We start from the raw sequence: 26384 nt of genomic DNA on the forward strand, positions 1-26384 counted from the left end.
TTTGTTTGTTCTGAACACAGTATGTGTTTACAACAGTTGCATTACTCTTTGATCTAGAATGAACTTCAGTTAACAATTCCCAATATAAAACCAATTACAAAATGCTTTGTTAGGCAAGGAATATGTTCTCCTTTTCTATTTTGCCTATATTTTATCTTGGTTGTCCTTAAAATCTGTGTATATGCTCTTAATACATCCTTTCAGTTCCCCACAGTATCACCGAGGCTTTAACAGAGAACAATTGTATAGTTGGAGGATACGTAATAGGCTACTAGAAAAAATATTTACATCTGGCATGATCAAAGCTTTTGGAGTATATGAATGTGTATGTGGGAGGTCTAATTTTTATGTGGGTGGATTCACAAAGACTAAAACACTGCAGTACTTAACCCTTTTCCCTTTATGAAAATTCAATTCCTCAAAATTAAAAAAGCATGTAGTACCTGATTCTTATCTCTATTTTTCATTTCAATGAGTAGTATTAATTCTTCTGCTTGTAACTACTTGTTTTAAGTCATAGAGAATTTTTTTTGTATTTCAGTCTATTTAGTAAGATGTTTATCTTGCTTGTGAAGTTTTTGCATGTTGGATCATATGCACATTTTAGAAGTTTAAAAAGGATATTTTTAACACAGTTTTGATAGTCTGTAGAACTGTTGTGGAAGATGCTCTACTGTATTTTCAGTGTTTGGCAATAGTTATGCCTCCAGGTTTGATTTCTGCTGGTTTAGTTCCTGTGGCAATAATCAGCTGTGAGCTGCTTCTATAAATCTGTCATTTGAAATGGTTTTTATTCAGTTACTTTAAATAGGTAGTTACATTATGAAAGGCTATTAATACTCTCTCATTTAAATAATCTCTGTTAGCATTTTGTTTGCAAGGTTCTGATGGGGAAGTTTGGCATGATAGCTGACCTGGGCTAACAGCTTGCTGAGCAGGGAGGTCCTGCTCTCCCGTTGGCATCTTTCCTTCCCCGTGCTGTCCTGTAATCTTCCCTCCCCGGCCCCCAGCTATACCAATTCTCACTGCAGGGCAACCAGCTCAGCTTGCCAGCCAAGCAGGAGAACCCACACGCTGAGCTGTGTGCCAAATGCCTATTCTGCTGTTCTGAGCTTTAATTTACCAGGTGATCAGCAGAGTACCAGGGAAGCATCAGGGGCCCATGGCCCGAGGGGACTGTGGTGAAAGGAGAGCCACCTGCCCTTTTTGCCCTTGGTGAACTTCCATCTTGCTCAGACCACTCTCTGAAGTCACAGCATGAGTCACAAACACAGCATCATGTGTAATATGTGGTTTCTTGAAAATCAGCCGTGCTTTTGCAGGCAAATGATGATGTGAGGAGCAGTTCTTGTAAGCAGTTAAAACATCGGTGATTTATTTTCAGAAGACACACACCTTTTTGGATATCTTAAAACATTCCGTATTTGGTTACTGCATCCATGGCTGTTACTTTTAGAGCTGGGGGACATAAATCCTAGGTACATTTTTAACTTTGCTTGCTGTTATTCATTTGTATTACTTCAGCCCTCCAAGCTTAGGGAGTTAATATTTTATTTTTTTCATACATATACTACATCTTTTTGTTGTCCTTGTGGCAATGGCAGTCCACAAATCTAGCCTTGAACTATTCTAGCATCAAATTTGAGTGAACTGGTTTCAAAGTCAGTTAATGTCAGTGTGTTCTGGAAGTAACAGCAGCTGGGGAAGCAATTCAGAAACTATGGAGCCATTCCTGATACTCTACAGTAGTGGGATGGGATGAGATGGGCAGATGGAAGGGAAGATTGTTCACCTGTCAGACTTCGATCTGTTGTTGAGTCTGTGTCTACACCTGAAGTACCAGGACGTTGCTGTGCTGGCTCCTGTGGTGCAAAGCTCAGGGTCTGCAGGCTCTTTACCCAAATTTTGGAACCCTAAGTTCTAGCATTATCAAAGTGATGTTGCTTTGGTTTCTTCTGCTTCAAACATCAGCACTGACACATGAGTTTCATTGATCAGTTAAAGGATTTCTGCAGTTCACAGAAGGGTGGTTGGCATCTTTTGGGTCAGTACTGTGTTCAGGGTCTTCATGTTTTTTCTGTGTGCAATGCCTTCTTTACATGTTTTTCCTGTATTTTTTTCTCTTTTCTTCTTTGAAGAGAGAAACCACTACAAACAACAACAAACAAAAACCCACAACAGCCAAAACAAACAAAAAATTTTGCCATTTCCTTTGTTGCAACTTCTAGGATTCTCTACAAGACTGCCATACTCTGTGACCACAAAACTGCTTTTTCTTCTGTGTCATGCTGTTGAAAAACTGCTAGCAAGCAAGTTTAGTCTAACCAGGACCTCAGCATTACTTGTTTTGCTACTTCTTGGTGGTTTTCTGCACGTTCATGTAATAATAATTAAAGGCCCCAATCTTTCTTGGTGCATTTCTCAGTAGTCCAGCATTCTTGTTCACAGAGAGCATCACTGTATTTATACTTAAGGAGTCTAAATCAGAAAAAGGAAGAAAAGGCCCCAGAAAATGGCAGTTCTATCTATAATTGGTCCTCCAAAGCAACAGCTAACTCAGTAGTGAGAAATACCATGTTTGGCTTTTAGCTCCCAGCATCACTGAATTTGCTAAATATTCAAATATAAATAAAGTGACACAAGCAAGGGACCTTATATCAATACTGACAGTCATAGGCATTCAGGAATCGTTCATAAGACTATGAATCAGAATTCAAAAGAGGTGGGTTTAAAGTGCTGCATTTTGTAATCTTTCATAACCAGGATGTTTGTTTCAGGTTCAGAACACCACGCCCCATTTTAATCTCTATTCTTCCAGCTCTGAGGTTTGCCAGTATTTCTCATATCCCAACTGTACTTGAATGAAACTGTGTCCTACCTGAGCCTAAGCAAATCACAACAGAGAGGACAACCATTATGCCCATTCCTTAGAGTATCAGATTGGTACCAAATGGGGTGCAGCAACAGAAAAAGCCAGTTTAAAAAAAAAAAACAACACAACAAAAACCCAAACAAATACAACAAAAAACAACAAGCAAGTTCCTAGAAAAAAAAAAGTCAGCAAAAAGAATACCTAAAAAAAATATTACCTGTAAAAAATGTTGCACCGCACCATTGCAAGTTCTCCCTCACAGACAAAGCTTAGGGATGTCCTGATACAGTGATAATTCCTGACATGAAGAAAGAAGATTTGAACATTTGATTTTACTGTCTAGCAGAGACAAACTGTGTATGTAACGTTATTAGTGTCACCAAGAGATTGACTGCCTGCCTTCCTGTTGCTTGGTCAAGGAGATTTCCATTTACCCTCATCTAACTCCAAGATAAAGAAGGGACCATCTGTTCTTTCTCCTTCACTCCCTTCCTTATTATGGTCCCTTGTCCTCATGGTCTCAAATATTAATTCATCCTCCCCAATGTCCTTGGTACATTGCATGATCTGTCAAGTCCCACATACCCATCTTTCTGTCTGTTTTGCCCTTAGATATTTCCTACATTTCCATATTCATTGGCATGCATATTTGCCCAATCCTTGTGTTTTCCTGTTTGTCTGTGCCAAGGGATTGCAGAAAACCTGCAGCTGGCCTGAGGCCTCAGGAAGGGTTACAGAACAGAGGTCCGTGCTGTAGCTCTGAATGTGGGTTGTGAGGGACAAGTCTCAGCTGCACTGCTGTGCCTCATTTATGTCAATAGTTGTTCTGCTTCATGAGAAATGCTTAAGTACAGTCAGACACAAAAGGGTAGGGTTCTGTGCTTTCCATGTCTATATGGATTTTTACCAAAAAGTTCTGACTCTGCTGTCTTGTCTGCTTGCAGATTGCAGCCTTCAAGAATGGTGTTGTTATGATACCACTATTTAGAAGACAGGCCATTCAGTGAACATTTTTTCATTTGCTGGTGACTATGGACAAGGATGAATTTTGCCCAAATCCTTTTCACAGTAATAGAAATTTTACAGGAACTTGTTCATTAACTTTCCGCTTCCACATCCCCTTTTAAAAAAACCCCAAACATTAATGTTATGAGGGGTGAAACTCCTACCTGTGAACATAGTGGTTGGAGTTCTCCTGCAAATGGAACTTCTGGTATTTTTATATCCGCTGTTACTGAGGGCAGCCTTAGGACCCACATAGTTAAAACAGCATCTGCCTAAATGAGAGCAGTGAGGAAGTTTGGGGAAGAAATACAGTGTGGATGATGGCTTTGTGTACAGTTCTGGCATGATGCCCAAACCAGTATAAATATAGCTCTGTGATGATATCGTAAACAGTGTCTGCCTTTCCCCTCTCAAACATCTTTTCTAAGCCTGTCTTCGTGCCTGATCTCTCTTACGTGTGTGTGTGTATTTATATGTCTATCTTATTATATATAAAGAGATGGCACACCAAATAAGTATCCATTTTATATCCTAGCCCTTTAAAAACATATCATGTGTAGTAGGTTTTGAGTTCCAGTTAAAACATCAAATCAAATCTAAGGCATAGCTGTAGTTTTGCAAAAATAGTCACCAGGTAACAGGATCAGGACTGTCTCTGGACATGTTTCTAACAGACACATTTTATATTTAAACCCAACTTGATAAATGTTACTTCATGGGCAGGAAAAACTAAAAACCTAAGCATCAGCATTTTCAGTTGTTTCATGTATTATTTTGGAATTGAGGGAAAGCCCCAAGTGGCACACAAGTAAACATTCATCAAACTTAAAATTCATCATTTTACGTGTGTTTGTGTATATTCAGCATCGGTTCTCAAGAAATCATTTTTGTGCTGACTTTATTTGAAAATGTTTGTGGTCTTGCTCTGTATTGTTACACATATTTTGTCTCAACAGAGTTTGCACTTAGGGTAGTGAATGCTCCAATGGCCTTAGATTTAGCATTTGGCATAGTGTGTGAGCTGCTGCAGCGGTGGGGGGAGATCCATGCCGGCGTGCCGATCCTGCTGGAATGGCTGCTGGGAGACAGCGATCTGAAAAGAGATTTGGAGACTTCAGCCCTGGTAATTTTAACTACCAATTGCTATATCATGTTGGAAACACTGTGTTTCTGCAGTCTTGTGGTAGGGATGGAATGAAATATCTCATCTGATGAAACCTGATGATCACTACTGTAGTATTAACTGATTTACAATTGTTAAAAAAATTCACATGGATAATATTTAGAATAAAAATAGAGTTTGATACCTGTCTCCTGGCATATCAGCCTAAAATTAAAGAGACCAATAAACAAACATTGAAATAAACCAAGAGTTACTTCACAAGTCACTGTTGACCAAAACACTTTGAGGCTGAAATGTAAAGACTTCTGGTATTATTGCAGATGATGGCTTGCCTTGAATTTAAACTGGAGCTGTGAGTGCCAGGCACATCTGATGTTCAAGAACAGTGCTCTCCCAGCTGCTGGCTTTTCCAGAGATAGCATTTAAATATTTGGTAACTTTATGCCATCTTCCATGTGACTGGTTCTGCATAGCACATGAAATAGCCTTGCTTACATCAGTCATTGTCTTCAGAAGGATTATTTCTGTAAAGAAAAACTTTGCCACACTGGTTCTGGAAAACCCAATACTGTATAATACACTCTGCTCTTTTTGTCTTGAAAAAAGTGTAAAAATCAAAATAATGCTGGAAGGTAAACCGGAAGGAGCAGGAGCAGCTACATCTTTGAGAAGTTTCTTGACAATTAATGTGACCCATGAAATATATTATGGATCTTTTCTTAAGCCTCTGGTTTAGGTATGCCTCTCCAGGTTTCACTGACTGATACAATTTTCCTTTTTCATTTAATCCACTCAAAAAGCTCCGTGATATAACAAATTAATGTACTGGTTACAGAGAGGTCTCTGAAATATAAGACTGTTTCAAGCACATGTTAAAGATTAGGACTACTATTTACTTCCACTGTTTCCCGAGACTTGTACCATAACTGCCTAATTTTTGAAGGTAAAATCTCTTTGGCAAGGTAGTAACCGTTTTTACTGTGTTTTCCCAAGCCTTTAAAAAACGCATATGAATTTTTACCTTTTTTTTAATATCAAGAAGCTGTTCTGTGACACCTCTCTTTCTGTATATATCCTCTTTTATGTCTTTTATGATTTTCTCATTATTATGAAACCACAAGTCATTTCCTAATCACTGTTGGTTTTCTTTTTGTTAAGGAAGAAGATGATTATCTGTTTGATAAAGGGGAAGTGAATTTTTGGGCAGAGAAGTTGATTCATGTTAGACAACTTAGTAAGCACCTTTTGCAGCTTATATCAGTGACTCATCTAACGTTACCACATCATGAAAGACTTAAACAGCTATCAAGAACAGCACTGGACCAAGCCCAGCTCGTTGAACATCTTCTCCGAGCACTGCCTCCAGCTCCAGAATTTTCCAAAACTGCAGAATTCACAAGATTGGCTATTCAAAATGAGAGAATAGTGGTCTGTCTTAAAATACTAAACCTGCTTAAGTCTGATGATCCTTGCAAAAATGAAAATCTGGAAAAGTAAGTTATTAAAAGTTCGTCCTCAGGGAGCTGCACAGGTTAGTGGATGAGCAGGGAAACTGAATTCCAGCAACATTCAAGAAATCAGGAATTGCTATGATGACTCAAGTAAACCTGCAACAAACTACTCAGTATTCAGACTGAAACTACATTTTTATTTATGAATCTATGGATTTTTTCTTTATCAGACGTGCTGTGGAAGACTGTTCCTTCTAAATGCATTTGCTAATGTTATTCAGCTGAGCATTGTTTATTACAGCTCCTGTAGGAAGTAAAGCAGGTAAACTTTCCATTCATCCAGGTGCAGGCCACCTGTAGTTCTGTTATGTTTTATCCTGTATTTTACCTCCTGTATCTTAATACCAAGGAGAAGTTGGGTTTTTGGTCTCCTTTCAAAATGTGGCATGTTAATTATTAAATTAATATGCTTTTTTATTTTTACATGTTTCTAAAAGAAAAGAAATTGTTATTTGTTCATGACAATTTTTAGAGTACATTTCAAATTTTACTGCATTTTCCTCTGGAAGAATACAAAGTTTTTCACTTTGGTAGTAACCTTGTTTTGCACATGGAAGCAGCATTAGTTAGACTTCTGCATGCTTCTTTTTTCCTTTAAATCAAACAACTACATTCATAAAATGGCTCTAAAATTAAGACCACTGTGTTCAAAATGAAGCAGCTGTTCCATTGCAAATGAAATAGTTTCACATTTACTTCAAAACAGCTTGCTGTGCAAGCAGACCTGAAAAGTAAGGTCCTGCTGAGCACTGAAGCCCCTCCGAAGTGTACAAGAGGTGTTTCTGTGCTCCAGTCCTTGCTTTTGGGAGATGCTCTCACTGGCACTCAGGTGGGGCAGCCACGGGGACTATTCCAAGTGTTCCATGGTGTTGCTGTGCCTGAAACGCAAAAATGCTTTTTGTGCATTGTATTTTTCTGGGAACTGGAATTGGGTTTCAATATGAAAATGAGACATCAAAAATAAATATTGATGTGAAACGGTTGCGTTACCTTCCTGTAGCCAAGGGCTGTGACTGGACATGTGGCTGTAGCATGGCTGGGCCCCCTCTAGCACGGTTGTGCGTCCCTGTACGCTGTTATTCGGCCTCCTTGGAAGAATAACATGTCCAACGAACGACTGTTTGCTTTCGGAGTCTTCACCTAAATGTGTAAGAACAGAGCAGAGCAGAGCAGGAAATCTTGGTGACACAGGTAAGGGATGAGTGTTGCGGCTCACGGCCGGCAGGTGGCGGCGCAGAACCGCCGGACGTGCTGGGGCTGCCTTGGAGCCGCTGAGAGCCGGGCTGGGGCTGGGGCTGCCTGAGAGGCGGACTCGGGCTCAGCCTGGGCACGGGGGGGCTCCCGCAGAGCCGGACTCAGGCTCGGCCTGGGCACGGTCGGGCTCCCGCAGAGCCGGGCTCGGGCTCAGGATCAGGCTCGGGCTCAGGTTCAGGCTCGGGCTCAGCCCGGGTAGGCTAAAGCTGTGCCCGCGCTGCTCGCAGTGGCTGGAGCTGCAGTGCCCCATAGTCCATTGCCGCCCTCTTCTTCAGTTTAAATACAATCTGCGGTAAATCGAGCTAAGCTGATGGGTTGGGTCTAGTGGACATCTGAACACTGCACAAAATAAAGTCACTACTGGAAAAAACCCCAAAATTTTAAGTACTGGCTGTAAGTTTCCTGGCTTCAGAGTTAAGTAATTTATGATGAAACTTGAGACTCCAATAGGCAAAAGGGAAATGCTGGAATCTGAAATGATGTTTCAGAGTATGCCCGCTACCCGACTTAATGAGCCATGCTGCGAGTTAGGCTAAAAATTAATTTGTTTGCATCTAATTTGAGTTCCTGGGAAAAGAACAGCCCAGATTATGTCGGGAAGCCACTCTTAAAAAATAGTTAAGACCTGTACAATTAATTAACAGCTGCTGGTTTTGCCATATCTGTCCATCATTTTTGAACTAGTGTGGCAAAAGCTGTTATAGTAGGAGACAAAAAGAAGTTCGTATACATCAAAATCACTTTACAGTTGTGTAACTGCTCATGTCACTATAAGATGGTCTAGTAACATTGGCTTTTTAATTTCCTTTTAATTGGGTAGAATTTAAAACACATATGCATATATATTTAATACTGGGAAATGGATAAATGCAGAGGGGTAACAGCATAGTAGTAGACCCACAGTGACCATAAAACTTTAGTAATTTGGTGAAGCCTTGAGGACTTGGTTAATGAGTAACCAAACAGCTCGAAAACCCAGTCTTCCTTATCGTGGTGGTAAGATGCATCTGGAACCTCTGTCATCCCGCCTGAGTTTATAGAGAGTAAATACGAGTTCTATCAGCGGACACACATTTCACCACACGGTGCTAGGGCCGTGGGTTACTGTGTAACTACTCAACGAAGAACCTTTAAACCCTGTGCAGCGATTGCAGGAGAGGGTTAGCGAAACCCGATGCCAGTGCACTTATCGGCCGTGTGTTTGATCAGTCAGTTTATCAAAGTATTCCTCACAATGGCGATGACACATTGATCCGTGCATGACTGTCATCGTAAACTGTTCTCTTGGTTGGCTGGCGGGCAGGATCTGCTCCAAGGTGATGTTTCCACGGCAGAGATGTGTGGGAGGGTCAGTCCGGAGGCCACTCCGGAGGGGGGTATGAGAAGTGATGCGGCTATCCCGTGCACCCGCAGCAGCCCCGAAGGCTCCCCCTGTGCGAGGCAGCCTCTGTTCCCGGGGCGGGACCGGCCACGCCCCGGCGGAGCGGGAGGAGGGGAAGGCAGGAACGTGGATCCGGGCCGGAGGAGCCGGCGGCCGCCAGGGGGCGCCAGGACCCCGCCAGCCGCGCGGGCGGCGGGAGGGGCCGGGAATGGGAGCGGGGCCGGGAATGGGGCGGGGAGCCAGCAGCGGGGCCGGGAGCGAGGTCGGCGGAGCGGGGCACGGGCCCCAGTAAACTGCCGGGACACGGGAAGGAGCGAGGTTTGGGCTTTCCGCCGCCCAGCTCCTCGTCTTTCCCGGCGGATTCTCCATCTCCTCGGCCGGGTCCGTCCCGCCGCGGGTGACGACTGGCGGGCGGTGCCCGTGTCCGGCGCTGCCGAGGGGACGCCCGAAGGCCCCGCCGGCAGCCCCCGCTCTGAGCCGCGCGGGAGGAGGAGGAGTAGGGGAAGCGAAGGGGCGCGGGAGCCGCGTGGCGGCGAGTGTGAAGCGAATGGCTCTGATGAGACCCGACCCCCCCAGCCGAAGTTTCTTTCCTTTGCAAATGTGTTTTCCCAGCGCCGCGCTCCTGCTGACGTGGTCAGGTTTGCACCCTTGGATTTCGCGGGCCTGACATTCCGGCTCGGAAGCTCAAGAGGATCAAACACTTCAGCTGGCTTTAGCAGCTATAAAACTTTACACGTTCGCCCGCCTGTGTTCTCCTTCCCATTTGTCCCGGGGCCGAGCAAACGCGGGAGGGAACGAGGGGGGAGCGGAGCAGCCGCCGCCTTTCACAAGCCGCGTTTGCGCGGCCTTATCGGCACGGGGGGGCGGGGGTGTTTGGCACGGCGGCTCCCGGCCCGCCTTGGCCGGCGGCCGGCCCGTCCTGGGAGGGAGCCCCGTCCCAGGAGGGAGCCCAGTCCTGGCAGCGAGCGCCGTCCCGGGAGGCAGCGTCGTCCCGGGAGGGAGGCCCGCCACGGGCACCGCCGCTGCCTCCGCCCGCCGTGCGGCGGGGGACAGCCCGGCGGGGGTGGTCCGGCGGGGGCTGAGGAGCGAAGGCGAGGGTGGGAGGGAGACGTGGGAGGGGGGAGGGGTGCGGGGTGCGGGGGGAGGAGGGAGATGCACGGCGGGGTTGGGTGGGGGTCGTTCATTAGCCTGGCCGGTAAGAGGTTCACGCCGTCTCGCCTGCGCGCCCGCCTGCCAGCCTTTCCCAGACTGCCAACAAAAATACCGGGACCAAACTTGAGCTCCTCGAAAAGCGGGGAGAAGCGGCAGGGCGGCCAGCCGGTGCCCAGCCCCGTCCCGCCGGCCGCATCGGGGCAGCGCGGGCCCGACCTTTGTTTCAAACCAGTTACGTGGCAAAAGTTTATTTTCGGCGGGCGGGGTTGGAAGAAGTGCCCCCGGCCTCCCCCGCAGCCCCGCGCTTGGGGACGCGGCCGCCGAGCGCGGGTAGCTCCCGCATTGCTGGCGAGGGCCGGGGCGTCAGGTCTTTGGAGAGGGATGCGTATGAGGGGCGCTGCCTCGCCCGGCTCCCCGCTTCTCCCGCCCCGTCCTTCCCACGTTGCCCACGCTGCAGGCGCACCCGGCTCGGGGGTACCACGGGCTGACTGCGCGGCAGGCGCTGCCCCGAACCTGCCCCGCAGCCGCTGCAGGCGCCTTGTGCCAAACGCGGGGCGGCCCGGCCGACGGGCTGGGGCGGGGCGGGCCCGGCGGGCGGCGCGGGGCGGGCGGAGCGGGGCACCGCCCCCGCGGGCCGCCGCGGCCGCGTTTATATGGGGGCGGCGCGGGGCGCCGCGGAGTTCCCGCAGTTCACCCGCTGCTGTGCAGCCGCCGTCGCCGCCTCGGCCCGGCACCCGCCGTCCCGCCGGGAAGGAGTCGGGACCGTTTCGGATCTCAAGCAGACGGCCCCCTCCTATCTAGTCGTGGCTTTTCCAAACCCTCCGAGGACAGCGGGATCTTTCGGTCCTTCCTGTATTTCCGACCATTACAGGATCTAGAAATGTCGACGACACTTTTATCTGCTTTCTACGACATTGACTTCTTGTGTAAGGTAGGGAAAGGCGCGTTTATCCCGGCGGGTCCCGGGCCGGCGCTGCCGCGGGGTGCGGGGCGACGCTCCGCGCTGCTGGGGCCGGGGCATCGCGGTGGGGCGGGAGGCCGGGCCGGGCTGTGCGGGCGGGTCGCCGTGTGACAGCCGGCTGGGGGCAGTGGCCCCCCTGCCTCAAGGCTGCGAGCCCCGGAATGCTGCCCCGTGGCCTCCCGGCGGCCGCGTTCGGGGCGGGCTGATCCTGCAGCCGCGGGGGTGCCGGGTCGGCCCGCCGCGTGTTGCGCTGCCGGGAGAAACTTTGGAAAAAAGTTGCAGATGCAGCAGAGTCGAGGCCGGGGCTTCTCCCTTGCGCTGTCGCGCCGGTGCTGGCAGCGGACGCGTTCTGCGGGCAGGGCGGGCGGCGCGACCCCCGCCCCGACTCCCGCGGCGCGGCGTGGGGAGCCGAGGCGGTGGGCAGGCGGTCACCGCAACACCCTCTCTCTCTCCCGGTGTCTCCCTCACCCCCATTCCCTCCCTTCTCCCCGCCCCGGCAGACGGAGAAGTCCCTGACCAACCTCAGCAGCATGCTGGACAAGAAAGCCGTGGGGACCCCGGTGACCCCTCCCAGCTCAAGCTTCGCGCCGGGCTTCCTGCGGCGACACTCGACCAGCAACCTGACGGCGCTGGCCGGCGGCTCCAAGTTCCCCAGCCCCACCGGCTCCAGCTCTTCCTCCACCTCCTCCTCCTCTTCCTCCTCCTCCTCGTTCGGCAGCCTGAAGGAGACGGGCTCCGGCGGAGGCGGCGGCGGTAGCAGCAGCCCCACGGCCCTGCTCAACAAGGAGAACAAGTTCCGGGACCGCTCCTTCAGCGAGAACGGCGAGCGCAGCCAGCACCTCATGCAGCAGCTCCAGCAGCAGCAGCAGGCGGCCGGCAAAGGGGGCGGCTCCGGCGGCGGCGGGGCCCCCATCAACTCGACGCGGTACAAGACGGAGCTGTGCCGCCCCTTCGAGGAGAGCGGTGCCTGCAAGTACGGCGAGAAGTGCCAGTTCGCCCACGGCTTCCACGAGCTGCGGAGCCTCACACGCCACCCCAAGTACAAGACTGAGCTCTGCCGCACCTTCCACACCATCGGCTTCTGCCCCTACGGCCCGCGCTGCCACTTCATCCACAACGCCGACGAGCGCCGCCCGGCGCCCGGTGGGGGCACCGCCACCCCCGCGCCCGCCGCCGCGGCCGGGCCGCACCACCACCCGCACCACGCGGCTCCGCACCCCGCGGGCAGCACCGGCGACCTCCGCGCCTTCGCCCCCCGCGACCACCCGCTGGGCGGCGGCGGCTTCGGGCACCCGCGCGGCGGCGGCGGCGGCGAGCGGCCCAAGCTGCACCACAGCCTGAGCTTCTCCGGCTTCTCCGCCCACCACCACCACCACCACCACCCCCCGCACCCCCACGGCGCCGCCCCGCCGCCGCCGCCGCCCGGAGGCCGCCTGGACGCCGCCCTGCTGGAGAGCCCCGGCGGGTCGCGCACGCCGCCGCCGCCCGCCTCCGCCTCCTACTGCGAGGAGCTGCTCTCGCCGCCCTGCGCCAACAACGCCTTCGCCTTCTCGGGGCAGGAGCTGGGCAGCCTCATCGCCCCCCTCGCCCTCCACACGCAGAACTTCGCTGCTGCCGCCGCCGCGGCCGCCGCCGCCGCCGCCTACTATCGCTGCCAGCAGCAGCCGCCGCCGCCCGGAGGGGGCTGCCCCCCGCCCCCCGCCTCGCCTCCCTTCAGCTTCCAGCCCCTCCGCCGCCTCTCCGAGTCGCCCGTCTTCGACGCGCCGCCCAGCCCGCCGGACTCGCTTTCCGACCGAGAGAGCTACCTGAGCGGCTCCCTCAGCTCCGGCTCCCTCAGCGGCTCCGAGTCGCCCAGCCTGGACTCGGGACGCCGCCTGCCCATCTTCAGCCGCCTCTCCATCTCCGACGATTGAGGGGTCCTGGGGATCGGCCGGGGCGCCCCGCGGCGGCCCTGCAAGTAAGTGACCGAGCGAAGAAAGTGAAACCTCTCCTTCTTCTATATTTTTTTTATATATATCTATCTATCTATACATCGAGAGCTGAACAAAACGAGAAACAAAGCATTTTGCAAAAGGGCAAATGACACGAACTGAACAAACCTATTTTTATAGAGAGACCTTGGAAGAAGGGGATTTTTGTTTCGGGGTTTTTTTGTTGTTGTTCTTTGGAGACAAGTTATGATACGCACCAGCAGCAGCCATTCCATCTGTGTTCGAAAAAAAAAACAGCATTAGAAAAGACACCATCAGAAAGCAACAAACAATCTGAGGAGCGCCGGTCCTGTCTGCCCAGCTCCTCCAAACGTGCAGACACACAGAAAAAAAGTTACAAACTAGTTTGTCTTTCAATCCAGTTCAAATAAAAACACAGAACATACTAAACCTATAAGCTTTTTTCTAGGAAAAAAAAAAATCCAACATCCTGCCAAGAATATGCCTTGATAACAACCTTTTTTATATATCTATATATTATTATTATAACAAATGCTAAAACCTTCATTCCAAAGTTTAATATTGGTTCCATTGCCACCACTTAGTGGATGTTTGGCTTAGAACAATTTTTTGTTGTTGCTTTATTTGGAAGCACTCAACTGAGTTTAGTTTGTAATTGTTGGAGAATAACTGCTGATTTTTTTTAAATTTTTTTTTTTTAGCTGTTTGAGTTGATTGCATGAATGAGTCACTGCACACAACTCAATATGAAACTATTTAACTTATTTATTATCTTGTGAAAAGTATACATTGGTAATTTGTTCATACTGTATTTATCGGGTATGATGAAAAGCAATAGATATATATTCTTTTATTATGTTTAAATTATGATTTTCATTATTAATCGGCGAAATGTGGAGTGTGTTCTTTTCACAGTAATATATGCCTTTTGTAACTTCACTTGGTTATTTTATTGTAAATGAGTAAAATTCTTAATTTAAGAGATTGTATGTAATATTTATTTCATTAATTTCTTTCCTTGTTTACGTAAATCTGAAAGATTGCATGGTTTCTTTATAGAAATCGGTCTCGATGCTGTGGAAGTAGTTTGAGGAATTTCTATGGGTTTATTAGAATGTAAATGGTTGTAGCCCGTCCGAGTTGAAAAACAAACGAGAGAAAAAAAAGCAGAAGAAAAAGACTGACTTAGCAATCAGACTTCAAAGTGGCAAATCTAATTCAGACTCGTTTTAAATAACCAAAAAGTATTCTTGTTGCCTAACTCCACCAATCACACTGTGATATAGTCTCAAAGTATGTAGCAATAATTGGGGTCCCAGTATTATGTCTCACAGTGCCTTTTTGAGGGTCCATGCTTGCCTTAAATATCTCTCAACCAAATAAGTATTTTTCTTAATGCTTGAGATAATTTGAATGTAGGGATGGGTTTTAACTACAGCAAAATTTTGCCACTCTATTTTATAAGAATGGAGGCCATCTTTGGATCTGAAACTTTATACAATATATGAACATATCTTGTTTAATTGAATTCCAAAACTTGTAATTTTTTTTTCCTAATGTAGAAAGTTGGGAGTTTTCCAGAACTTTCCTGGACGGTGGATGAATGAGCAGTAGCTTAGTTTTGTTTGTACATAGGTACAGATTGAGCACTATGTACTCTTTTGGACTACTTTAACAGAAGTATGTTTTGAATGTAACTAAAGGATAAGTCAACTTGAGTTGTAATATATTTTTCGGGAGTCAGTTCACTACAAATTGTGTGAGACTGTAAACTTTGTACTGTAAATGTTTTGTAGTTCTCCCAATAAAATTTTTTGGAAAAAAAAAAGGAAAGCCAAGTAACCCTTCCAACTGCTGAAGCCCTGGCTGCCAGGCAGCGAGTATTTCTTGCTTAACACCACCCCCACCCCCCAATCACAGATATGTCTAGCTACAGATTAACCAGTGCACTCCTGCAGCCATCTCTGGTCCGTGGCCAAAGTTAATAAACGCTTCGAGAAAGTTCGGGAATGTCAGCGGTGCACTGTATCCTGCCGAGTTCCTTTTTCCTCCTTTTTAGAATTTATTTATTAAGAGGATGAAGAATCAAATGTCTGTAGCATAACAGCTGGAGTGGAAAAATCTAGTAATGGCATTTATCAATCACATCGCTTAGGGGGCTGTGTGAGTGTGCCATTAGCCTTCCTGGCTTGTTTGGGGTAAGGAGGAAATGGCAGTTTGGGTAATAAAAAGGCATAATTAAAGTTTACCCTTTGTCCCAAAAGCTTTGTTCCTCTTCACTCACAGGAATGCGGACTTCTGCCTCAATGCTCCCATCATCCAGCTGAGGGCATATCTCTCTTAATCTGGCTAGCATTAAATGTGTTAATCAGTTTTCAGGGCTTGGGTTTAAACAAGTTACCTTTTTGAGAGTATATTTATATAACAAAATACTTGGCAGCCTGGGGACTGTGTGTATTAATACTGGAGGAATTTTAGCGAATACCTCCACAGTTTGGCATCTTATTTCAGTCAGTCCCCTAAACTTTTAAGTCACGATTTCTACCAGCTTATTTTTGTTCTTTTGTCATACTAATAATAAATGTTGTTAATATTATGGCATCTCTGCACTGCCTGGACTGCCACAGCACTTTCTATAAATACAAGGTAGAATGTAATACTGGTGCCATATGTTTGTGTAACAAACCTTGGACTGACACTTAGTTTAAAATTAAAACAAATGTAAGCAAAGTATGACAACACAGCCCAGCTACAGCAATCACCTTTTTTTAATGGATCAGTCTGACATTTTGCCTCAGAATTGCTCTTTGATTCTCAGACTACTCTTTGATGAAACTTTTTGTCACTGCCTCCATGGTGACTGAGTTCCAATGGGTGGGTCCTTCCGTGGGCATCCCTGGTACGGATGCCCTGCTGCAAGGAACAGGCGTTTGCCTGTGGTTTGGAGAAATGGAGAGTATCTAAGTTGTTGTCTTAACTCACTTTTGGAATTTCAAAGCTAATCGTCACAGTAAAACTGCATTAATTAAGAGTGCATGTCTCATTTAATTTCAGATTTTGTTTCTTCCTTAGGTACAGTTTCTGCTTCTCTCCCTTGCCCATGTCTTCCTCTAAGCCTGCCTTTTTCTTGCCACAGTAGAAAGGGACCTTATTTATTTCTGTATTTCACTTATCTAGGACAACTGTACTCCATCAGTGCAGTACTTTCATGTTCCCTGTGGTTTTCTGTCGGTTGAACAGGATCTCTGTGAGGGTGCTGGGGTTGGCGTTGCTGTCTCCTGGCTGGAAGAAGAGCTCTCGAAGCTTCACAGCAGCTCTCACGTGAGACACAACCGTGCTGGTGTCAGCGCCAGTGTTCTGTGTCTCAGAAAGGCTGCCAGGACAGGATGGGTGATGGCCCACCAGTGTCTCCCAGCAGGCTCGTGGCATGCCAGTGTGTGGGGAGAGCCAGGCCCAAGCCGCCCTCTGCCCTGCTCCAAGTTGAGTGATCCTCTGAGGCTGCCTGTTCTGCACCCTGTCCTGTTTGTGTCTCCAAAGTGTGCTGCAACCCAGTCTGTTGCAGGGTTATGCACTGCTGTTCAGAAAACCAGGAGTCCTTGAACTGGGAAGATAGTGTCTGTTTCTTGCGCTGCACAATCAAGTGTTAACCTTTAAACTGGTGACTTATGTTGTTGACTTAAGCAAATGTTGTCTTGCTTTCATTTCAAAATTCAGCAATGTGTGCAAAGTTGGTCAGGCCATTCAGAAATTTTCTCATACTTTGCAATAAATCAATAAATTCTGCATAAAAAATAAACTGGTTTTCTTCCAGAGCTTTGGCTTGAGAAGGAACTCAAAGGTCTCTGCTATTGCCCGTTAGAGATGTGATAATTGTTGGGGCACTTAAAATTACTCTTGAGGATCTGAAAAATGGGGATTTTACTAATTACTGGTTAGGACTAAGGCTTGCCTGCCTGCTTCAGTTTATATTCTGAAAGAAATTGTATCAAGTACCTAAATTTGTAGAAATAGATGTAACGGTATAGGTCTTGGAATAGGAACTGATTTAACATAGTTTGGGGTGATCATTAGGGGATTTTCAAATGTATTGAATCAGTAGTTTTGATTGTTACTAATCCACTCAGTTTCCTGGAGGCTTTTTATTTGTTTGGCTTTTCTCAGTTTGTCAGGTGTAGCAGCATGCTGTACCTCCTATTCAGCACACCACAGCTGGATGGATTACACAGCACTGAACATAATGCCAGCTGTGTGCCACGGAGCAGGGGAGTGCTGCCCTTCACCGAGTGCATCCTGGCTGAAGCGGGAGCTGATTTTGCTGTGCCCCCAGGTTTACCTCCAGTTCAAGTGTAGAAGCTGGAGATGCAGCACAGTCTGTGTCACTCATGAGGAGCTGGTAGGCTGCTGGCTCCTCTCTCTACTGGATGCAGAACGCAGCAGACCAGTGCCTCAGTGGTTAAATACTTAGTCAGGGGATGAGCTCTTTTCCAAGGATCATTTGAGTATCCAATGCCATTCTTTGAAAAAGAAATTCACACCCTCCTTCCATTTACCTGCCCCATCCCATCCTTAAGTTTGCAGTTTTGTCTTTTTCAAAGAGGCTGCATTTGACAAGGTAATTTTCAAAGAAGGCCCAAGATTTTAGTTGTGTTTATAATCAAAATGTGCTTTATTTTCATTTTGCTAGGATAGCCTTAAAGCTAAGGGACTTGTACTATATGTTTTTAATTGTGTGATCTGTCTCTTGCTGACCTTGTGTGTGAATCTTCAAGGAGCTTCAGGCAGTGGTACTCTGTCATTAAGGAGGACATTTCAGGTTTTGCCTGCTGAGCCTCCAGACCTTGGCAGCACATTAACTCTGGAAACTGAAACTTCATTTTCTCACCCTCCAGCTTAAATTCAGTTCCTCAGAGTTTTAAGGTGAAGATACTGGGCTTCCCACTAGTGTCATGTATATTCCCAGTATAGTCATGTTGTTCCTTCTGCCAACAGTACCTGTCCAGAGAGAGACAGGAATATCCTGAATGGCCACAGCCGGACCTGTGAGTGCTCATCTGCTAAAGAAGTAAGTGGAGGGTTGGGATGAAAATTACATGCTTAAGGTGATGTAGCAGTTTGCCTCCACCAGAAGAGAGCAGTTTCTCCACTCTGCTCCTCCCTGGCCCTTTCTGACCCACTCCCTGAGCCAGCTCAGATTGCTGATCTGGTACAGCATCCTGGCACTGCTTGCAGTATGTGGCCTAGGCTGGGTGCTCTGTCCACTGCCACCAAAAGTGCCTTAAGCAAGCTCTGGTGCTCTCCACACCTGCCTGGGGGTTGATGCATTTTATTAACCAGGCAGGGGGAAAAAGTGGTGTTTTCTGCTGAAGTAGAGTTGAAGTGGATCTGTCAGGAGTCTGATGACTTTCAGAGCTGGTGCAAAGGAGGAGGAGGAGGTAGAGCCCCCATGCTGGAGAGGAGGCAGGAGTGATGGGATGGAGGACAAGGCATCTCCCCACTAAGCTGCTAGATTGGCTTATCCTTCCTGTGTGGATTTTGTTCTGCTTGAGGAAACATTGTTTCCTCCACAGCTCCTTGGAAAATCCTTGGTGTGCCCATTCTAAAACTGCTTTTCTGTATCAGTGATTATAAATGACTCACATGAACCTTGAGTATTTCTTGCGCCATTTGAACAGATACCAACATTTAAGGGAATCAAGACAGAGTTTATTTAATGTGACTATATCCATGAATAGTTAGTTTGTCTGGTTTACTGGAAATCAAGTAATGGTTGTGTGGCAAAGCTCAGCATCTTCTGAGATGTTCTGAATGTTAAGGGAAACACTTGTTATCAGCTGGCACAGGTTTTGCAGGGTGTGTAATTTTTGCAGTATGTACTGAAGAACATTGTTTTTTAGGTTTAGTTTCTTTATTAAAATTAATAATATTGGAGAGGAGAATGGACGAATGAGATTCTTCCTTTAAGATTTAGAGGACCTTGTCTCTAAGAAGAATGTTTTGTCTCAAAGCTTACTCAAAGATCATTTCATCTCTCCTTTCAAAGGGCTATAATGGAGGTGTTAATGGAGGCATTTTGGGGTGAATCCCTGCAAAATTTGCAGTCCTGAGGAAAGCAGCCAAAATTACCCTGACAACTCTCCTCTGTTGCTGAAGAGGGATAGATGACATCAGCTGAGTAATTTCTATTCTGTACATCATCTGAGAAGGAAATACAGGGTAATTTAAACCCTGTTTTTTCTACCATGGTTAATAACATAAACAGAGAGCTGGATATGCTGAAATCTAAATACGAGGGTCCTATATCAATGAATTATTACCTTATCTTTTCTGAATGACGTTTGCTTGAATACCTGGAATCGTAATAGCTACTCAAGATAAGAAATGGAAGGAAACTCAATAACAGTAAGAGGCCTGGTAACTTATGAGATCTTGATTAGCCTTCCACTGCACCTAAATGCTGGGGAAGGATTCCCTGTACTGTATGCAAAGGGAGCTGAACAGCATTGTGAAAACCATTCCCTCATTGCAGAGAAGCACAAACAACTGGCTTTTTTCATTATTAAGGCTTTCTTGTGTCCACACATATATGCAAATCTTCTGAGTCTTCTGTGGATGAACATTTTTCACCTTAAGTTTTCATTGCTTTAAAATTCTGGCTTTGCTGGGTGGGGATGGCAGTGGCTGTGGTCCCTGCAATGATCTCAGAGCTCTGACAGGCTGGGGTGTACATGTACAGCTCTGAATCTCCTAAATCCTGTCAAATCTGAAATTGGACTTCTTCTTGGTAGAGGTTGTACTCCAGCTGATGACACTGGGCAGCTTTTTGCCGTGGGTGAGCAAGCGTGGGGAAGAGGACTCTGGCCTCCAGCTGCCTGCCCTGGGAGGCTCTGTGAGCTGGTCTGATGCCTCACTGTTGCCCACCACTGTCGTGGGAAGGGTGGGGGTCCATCAAAGGAAATGCCCAGTGATCTCCTTGGGCAGCAGAGCCCTGGGTCAGTTTGTGCCTATCATGTGCCTGCACCTGGATGAGGGCAAATTGTTTCTTGGATTGGAGGCCATTTGACTCTGTTACAGAAGTGGCACAGCAGCATGAATAGGGAAGGTTCCATAAAGAGTGCTGCTGCTGTGTTAAAGAGGGTTGAACAGCACACTGTAAATCTTGAGAGATGAATTCAGAGTTAACAAATACTTTTTCTAAAGGTCAGATTAGATGAGGAATGCCGCGATTTGCCAATCCAAATGAACACTAAAAAGACAGGAATTTGTTTTCTACTAGATTAGTGCTCTGATCTGGATTCATCCCATCGCCTTATGGCTGTAGAACAAAAGCAGGATCGAGGGCAGGAGTATGTGAGTTACGTGAGGCTCAGAACTCTGCTTTCAACATCAGGGCAACTTTATATTGACTTGAAATGCCTGTGAAACCGCAGCCTAAGTTACACTCTGTGGGTTTTTTTCTTCATCTGGATTTTAAATCCCAGAATTTATCAAATTATGTCCAGGGGATGGGGGAGGCAAGACTTTGTGCAGTGAACTGTGCTGAGCTTTCTAGAGTTGAACCTGAGCATTTTACTTCAGTTTGGCTGTTTAGCATTGGGGAAGTGCAGATAGGGAGACCGGGGAGATGATGTCGAGGCAGGGGAAGCTTGGAAAAGCCATCTGAGCTGGAAGTGGTACACAGCTTTGGGCTAGTGTCCACTTGAACACCAAGTCATGACCTCTCCTGTCTACACAAAATATTTCCTATGATAACCTGCATCTTAAATTCAAGGTGCAATTTGGAATTCATACCACAAAAATTAATAGTAAACTGTTGACTGCAAGAGCATGGCAAAGTGGGTAATAAGCATCTCTGCTTAGGGGGTATATCTTCAGCTGCAAATACATTCCAGCCAAAATACAAGGCTGTTATTTAATGGCTGTCACATTTGCAATAGATCCTTAGTGATGACTGTGAACAAAGCACAGGGGCCAGTGAATATTGCCAATAATACAACTCTTTGACTTTCACAAATGAACAATTATAAGAAGTGAAAGGGATGATTCACCTAAAATCTCCAGCTCTATAGAAGAAGGTGACAGCAGCTCATCAAAAAGTATCTCTCTGATTACCTATCCACTAGTAGGATAACTGTGGATTGGGTTCTTATGACTGAAACAAGTATGTCCCAGAAGTTCAGCAGCTGGGGAGTTAGTAGGGTGTGGTGGAAAAGATCCTTATTATTAAAGTAACTACACATATGCAGCCTGACTGGTGAGTGCAGTCTCTTGTTGCAAGAGTAATGGTGAGAGATTTGGAAGAGGATTCTTTCAAACCACTGGTAAATACCAGCTCTCGAAGATGTAACATGAATACCATAGACAGGGGTACATGTAATGTATATACAAGGGTATATACAACGGTAGACAATACTAAACTTCTGATCTGAGGAGCAGTCCCTTGTAGTTTAATATAGAATAGGTGCTCTTAGGCTGGTAGGAAAAAACATCAATTAAAAAATAGTTTCACTATTAATAACTGTAAAGATAGTCAGTTTAGATTAGACTTACAGATTTATTTCTTAAAATGCATGTTACCAAAACCTTCCAGAACACAGAAACATCTCAGAATCATAGAATCACAGAATGGTTTGGATTAGAAGGGGTCTTAAAGATCATCTTGTTCCAGGGGCAGGGGCACCTTCCACTAGGCCAGGTTGCTCAGAGCCCCATCCAGCCTGGTCCTGAACACTTTCAAAAGCACTTTGTAACATGGATTGCTTTACCTTGCAACTCTAAAAAGTGATTGGAAAGAGCAGTTGTTCAAGTGATGTGGAATTCATGGAGATTGAGTGGATAGTGTTATCCAGATGGAAAAGCAAATGCTAAAAGCCTTGGAAAAGTTTTCTTGAAATTACAGGAAATGTACTTCAGAACTAGTAGTAGAAAAGGAAAAAGAGAGAGGGTGAAAATCATCGCGTTAGGATTACAATAACATAGAAAAAGGCAGAACTTAATATGTCATGATTGTGCCAGCATTACGCAAGGAAAGCACAGCACCTTCTGAGAAACCACAGCATGTTGCTTTGTTTGCGTAAAGTAAAAGAAATTCTAAATATGTTGTGTGCAACTTTCCCTACTTCTCATACTGCATCCAACATAAAAGGAAAAAATATCATTAAAACATGCGCTATCCCACAACTTCTTAGTATAGTTAGCTTTTAGGATGCAAATGGTGCATCATTTTATGAATTGGACATTTCCCAGGGACTAAAGTGTTCCAGCAGAACCCAATCTTGTTGAGTTAAATTGTTCTCAGTTCTCTTAATGAGCCTGATTAAGTCCAGGTGGAAATGCTTGTGCTTCAAAATTACTTGCAGAGACCCAGCTGTCTTGGTGAGGTTCGGGTGAAAGGAAGGTCAGGTTGGTCCTGAAACCTGCTCTGTGTCTATGAGCCCCAGGCACTGACATGCTGCGACTTTCAACAAAATATGTAAGTACGTGATTTCTTAGTACTTCTTTTCTAAGGAATTTGTGGATTCTGAGGAATTGAAGTTTTGATTTTTGGAACAATTCATTGTACTAATTGGGATGAGTGGGGAACTCAGGGGAATGCTGGTGTCTGTGTTGATGGGGCTCTCTTATCCCACCAGGAGTGTTTCATAATGTCAGCTGCAAGTCTGGCTTCTTGAATTTGTGTTTGAATTCTGGTATGGGAGACAGAGAATGACCAGAGCTATGTTGTAGTGGTGGGCTTGTTTCTATAAAGTTTTCTCCTTCAGCCTGAAGTTCTCTTGTCAAGGGCTCTCTATGTTCACTTAGCATTAGAGGTATGCAGCTGGTATTTGGAGAGGGCTAAGAAAAGTAAGAGAAATCCTAATTTAGTTGGTAAATATGATACCTGATAAATATAATTGGTTCAGTGAAAGGAGAGAAAAAATGCTTTCAAAGAGTGAGCTCTTTTCAAGGGAGAGCTTGGAGTTGTGTTGAAGTCCCAAGCACATTGCCAGCACTTCCCTGGGAGTACTGACAGGGACTTGGCCCCAGCCCTGAGAGAGCCCAAACCTTTAAAGTGTAGCCTTTGGTGTCTGTGTTGTCTTCTCTCACACATGCACACCTACTGCTCCTGCCAAATCTTCCTGACTTTTAAAATGAAATTAATGTCTAGTGTGCCCTAACCTGAATGGGAGGGGCCTGAGTGGGCTGTGGTGGTTCACGGTCTGGAAGATTCTAGAAATCCTGGAGTAATTTGATCCTTGTGAGTTTTTGTTCTGTGTTTTTGCTTTTTTTCTAACCAAATTGATTCAAATAGGAAAGGCTGGGTAAAGAGTAAACTTTTGTCTAAGGCTAAGTGCGGATCCTGCATAGCTTGGCTCACCTGTCCCTGCCCGTGAATGCTGTCTGTGCTGTCCATCCTTGTTCATGATACTTGCTGTCTGTGTTGGGGCACACTAGATTCTGCCCAGTTGGTAGAGGCACCTTCTTCTCCATGTGTGTTTGGGCTCCTGTTTCTCTCTAGCATCTTTAGGGTATTTGAAGAATTTTTAGCTTTCTCATGGCTGTAGGATGGATAGCCATAGAGTGAATGTCTTCTATCTCTATTGTGTAAGTTCTGCTTCAGTTAAAAATTATCTTCTGATGTCTGAAGGATCAAGGCAGGAACATATTTTTTTCCACTTTATTTGACCAGTGATATGCATAAGTCCAGTGACACTTATTTGCTGTCTGTCTTTGCATGCACTGACTGAACTTTCCCACGCCAGCCTTAGATTTGGTTGCTAAAAAACAGAGTGCAGATTCTGCAGTCTACAGGGTTATTGGTCTGGCCTCCCATTTAAAATTTATCAACTTCCTCAGCATGTTGTTCTTAGCTTTAAGCTTACATTTTTCTTTTTACATATTCCTCACATGGAAAACACGCAGCTCAGCCTTAGTCACAGGAATGGCAGATTTTGGTAGTGGGCAAGATACACCCTGTACTAATCTGTACAAAGCTGTTTATTGAACTTGTGATTGTAGAAATGAGACTTGCCTGTGTTTTAGCTGGGCTGATGTATGGTATATGTGGCTACATTTATTTACACATGCACATGTCTTTTGTTTATATATTTAAATAAATATATATTTATTTAGTGTGTAATAATAATATGTATATGTGTGTAATAATAGCAGCATGAGAGTCCTGCTATCCTTTTGGCTTCAGTGTGGGCAAACACCTTGGTTGGTCATGATATGATAGATCCTCATAGAGGTAAAATTTCTTGTGAGAGGATACATCGATTATTTGTTCATGGTGCTGTTCAGTAGTAGTTACACAAATCAGTTAATTTTGGCAGGCTGTTGCAGGATGGATTTTTTTGTTGTTGTTTTTCTGATGGACCACTTTACTTTTGCTGCCTGATGATCTCTTATCACAGCGTGGCTGTGGCCTATGAGTAATATGTGACATGTATGACAGGTCTATAAATGTGACAGCTGTGACTGCACCCTCCTTAGAGTCATCCTCGAGAGATGTCCAGCCCCTGATTCTTTTCTGCTGGCCAAATTTCCAGCAGATGCTGAGGCACTGCTTAAGTTGAACTTGTATAATTTGTGAATAAGTAGGAAAGAGCTTCTGCATTTCCAAAATAAACTTTCCATGACTGCGAAGAGTGTAATTGCCTTGTATATCTTGGATTTCCGTACAGAAGTAAAATTACATTAATCATTTGGGCAACACCAGGCATGAGATTCTGCTCTATAGCTTCATATCTTTTTGTCCAAATGTCATTTAGAGTGGCATCTTTGTAATTTTTGAGGTAACTCTAGTTCATTTTATGTATGTATGCCCCAAAATGATGAATTTCCTGATCTACTAATAACTTAATGGGGGTATTGGGTTTTGCATTGTACAGCTCTTTCTGTCTTGCTGTTCTGAGGTTGTCACACTCCAAAGGGTTCAGTCCTGACTTTTTTTCTTTCTTCCATCAGTGTGGAAAGCTGAAAACTACTCGATATAAGTTTGAAGGCTTCCTTGAGAAGAACGCTGATTGATCTATCACTTCATATTGAGACAGAGTTTTAACAGCATAGTTTGGTTTTTCTTTTTTTCTCCTATTAGATGCCAGGTAGACTAAATCCCTACTTTTCACTGACCTTATTGAAATAATTTGAATGGCTGGCTGTAGGCTTAGGTTTAGGTGTGTTTGTATTTGGACATGCTGTGGTGGTTGGCGTAGTTAATATTCAGTCACTTCTGTGTTATTATTCAGAGGTGACATTGTAGTGTCTCATGTGGCAGTTTCTAGATGGATGTGAGGGATCCAGTATCCCCTGGCTGGGTTACAATATTCACCTATTGGTCTGAAGTACTATAGTGAACCCACAGTTAATTCAAGAAGACATTACACTGTTTCCCCTCTTCCCCTCCCATGCCATCCACTCAAATTGACTCATCCTTGGCTCCTGAGGATGGTTGGTGTCTCTTGTATATGTAACACTTGGTGCTTGTAATTGGTGTGTGGTTTGTCAATGATTATTTACTTGGTTATGACAGAACTTACAGATATTATTGATGCCTGTTCTAATAAGGGGTTATTCAGTTGGCATATGTTTTGGGAGAGTAGTCCTTAATCTGGATGTACAGATGTCAGGAACTAACAACAGACCATCAAGCTTGCCTCTTCCTTGAAGGTGTACTGGAAACTTCCTCTAAGAGGGAGCCCAATTTTCTGACTCAATCACATCTGCAACCTTTGTGTCTTGGTTTGAGCTGGGTGACTTGTGATGGGTGTAGGACTTTGTTCTGGTGACCTGAAAGAAAATTTTTTTCTTCTTTTTTGTTCTTTAATGGCTAAAATGTTTAATTTGCTGGGAAATGGTGACCGAGCGCTGGAAAAGGCTGCTCAGAGAGGTTATTGGAGTCTCCTTCCACATATTCAAAAGCTCTCTGGACAATAAGTAAGATCCTCTGGAGGGCCCAGCTTGGGCAGGGACTAGATGGCCTCCAGTGTTCCTTTCCAGCTTTACCCATTCTGTGAAACTTATTACTTCCAGGAGCAATTAGCATGTGCAGGGTGCTTTGGGCTCAACTAGATGTAAATTGGGCCTTTGCAAAGACAGGGTGCATCTCTGCATAAGAATTGCCCCAGAAGCTGCCTTTGGTCTGCAGCTGTGAGGGACATTGTCCAAGATGCTGATGCTGGCTCTATTATAAGT

The 26384-nt window shown here is 45.7% G+C and overlaps 2 protein-coding genes and 1 long non-coding RNA gene across 3 annotated transcripts in view; 2 read left to right on the forward strand and 1 right to left on the reverse strand.

The window, feature by feature from the left end:
* The window catches only part of THADA (THADA armadillo repeat containing), a 159764-nt gene extending 152284 nt beyond the window's left edge, over nucleotides 1-7480 (forward strand). Inside the window, exons 37-38 of the mRNA XM_071577509.1 lie at nucleotides 4834-5000; nucleotides 6159-7480. Coding sequence (XP_071433610.1) covers nucleotides 4834-5000; nucleotides 6159-6497 — 506 coding nt within the window. The 3' untranslated portion in view covers nucleotides 6498-7480. The remainder of the gene's footprint in view (nucleotides 1-4833; nucleotides 5001-6158) is intronic.
* LOC139682873 (uncharacterized) lies at nucleotides 3744-8510 on the reverse strand. The gene is made up of 3 exons (XR_011699689.1): nucleotides 7502-8510; nucleotides 7236-7389; nucleotides 3744-4970 (listed from the first exon to the last, which is right to left on the reverse strand). It is a non-coding gene; the product is annotated as an uncharacterized lncRNA (long non-coding RNA).
* Nucleotides 8511-10961: 2451 nt separating this feature from the next.
* On the forward strand, nucleotides 10962-15459 carry ZFP36L2 (ZFP36 ring finger protein like 2). Its single transcript, XM_071577497.1, has 2 exons — nucleotides 10962-11229; nucleotides 11760-15459. The coding sequence occupies exons 1-2, from the start codon at nucleotides 11179-11181 to the stop codon at nucleotides 13170-13172; spliced, it is 1464 nt and encodes a 487-aa protein (XP_071433598.1). The 5' UTR covers nucleotides 10962-11178; the 3' UTR covers nucleotides 13173-15459.
* The last annotated feature ends 10925 nt before the right edge of the window (nucleotides 15460-26384 follow it).

The sequence above is a fragment of the Pithys albifrons genome, chromosome 2 (assembly GCF_047495875.1).
Source record: "Pithys albifrons albifrons isolate INPA30051 chromosome 2, PitAlb_v1, whole genome shotgun sequence".
NCBI lineage: Eukaryota > Metazoa > Chordata > Aves > Passeriformes > Thamnophilidae > Pithys > Pithys albifrons.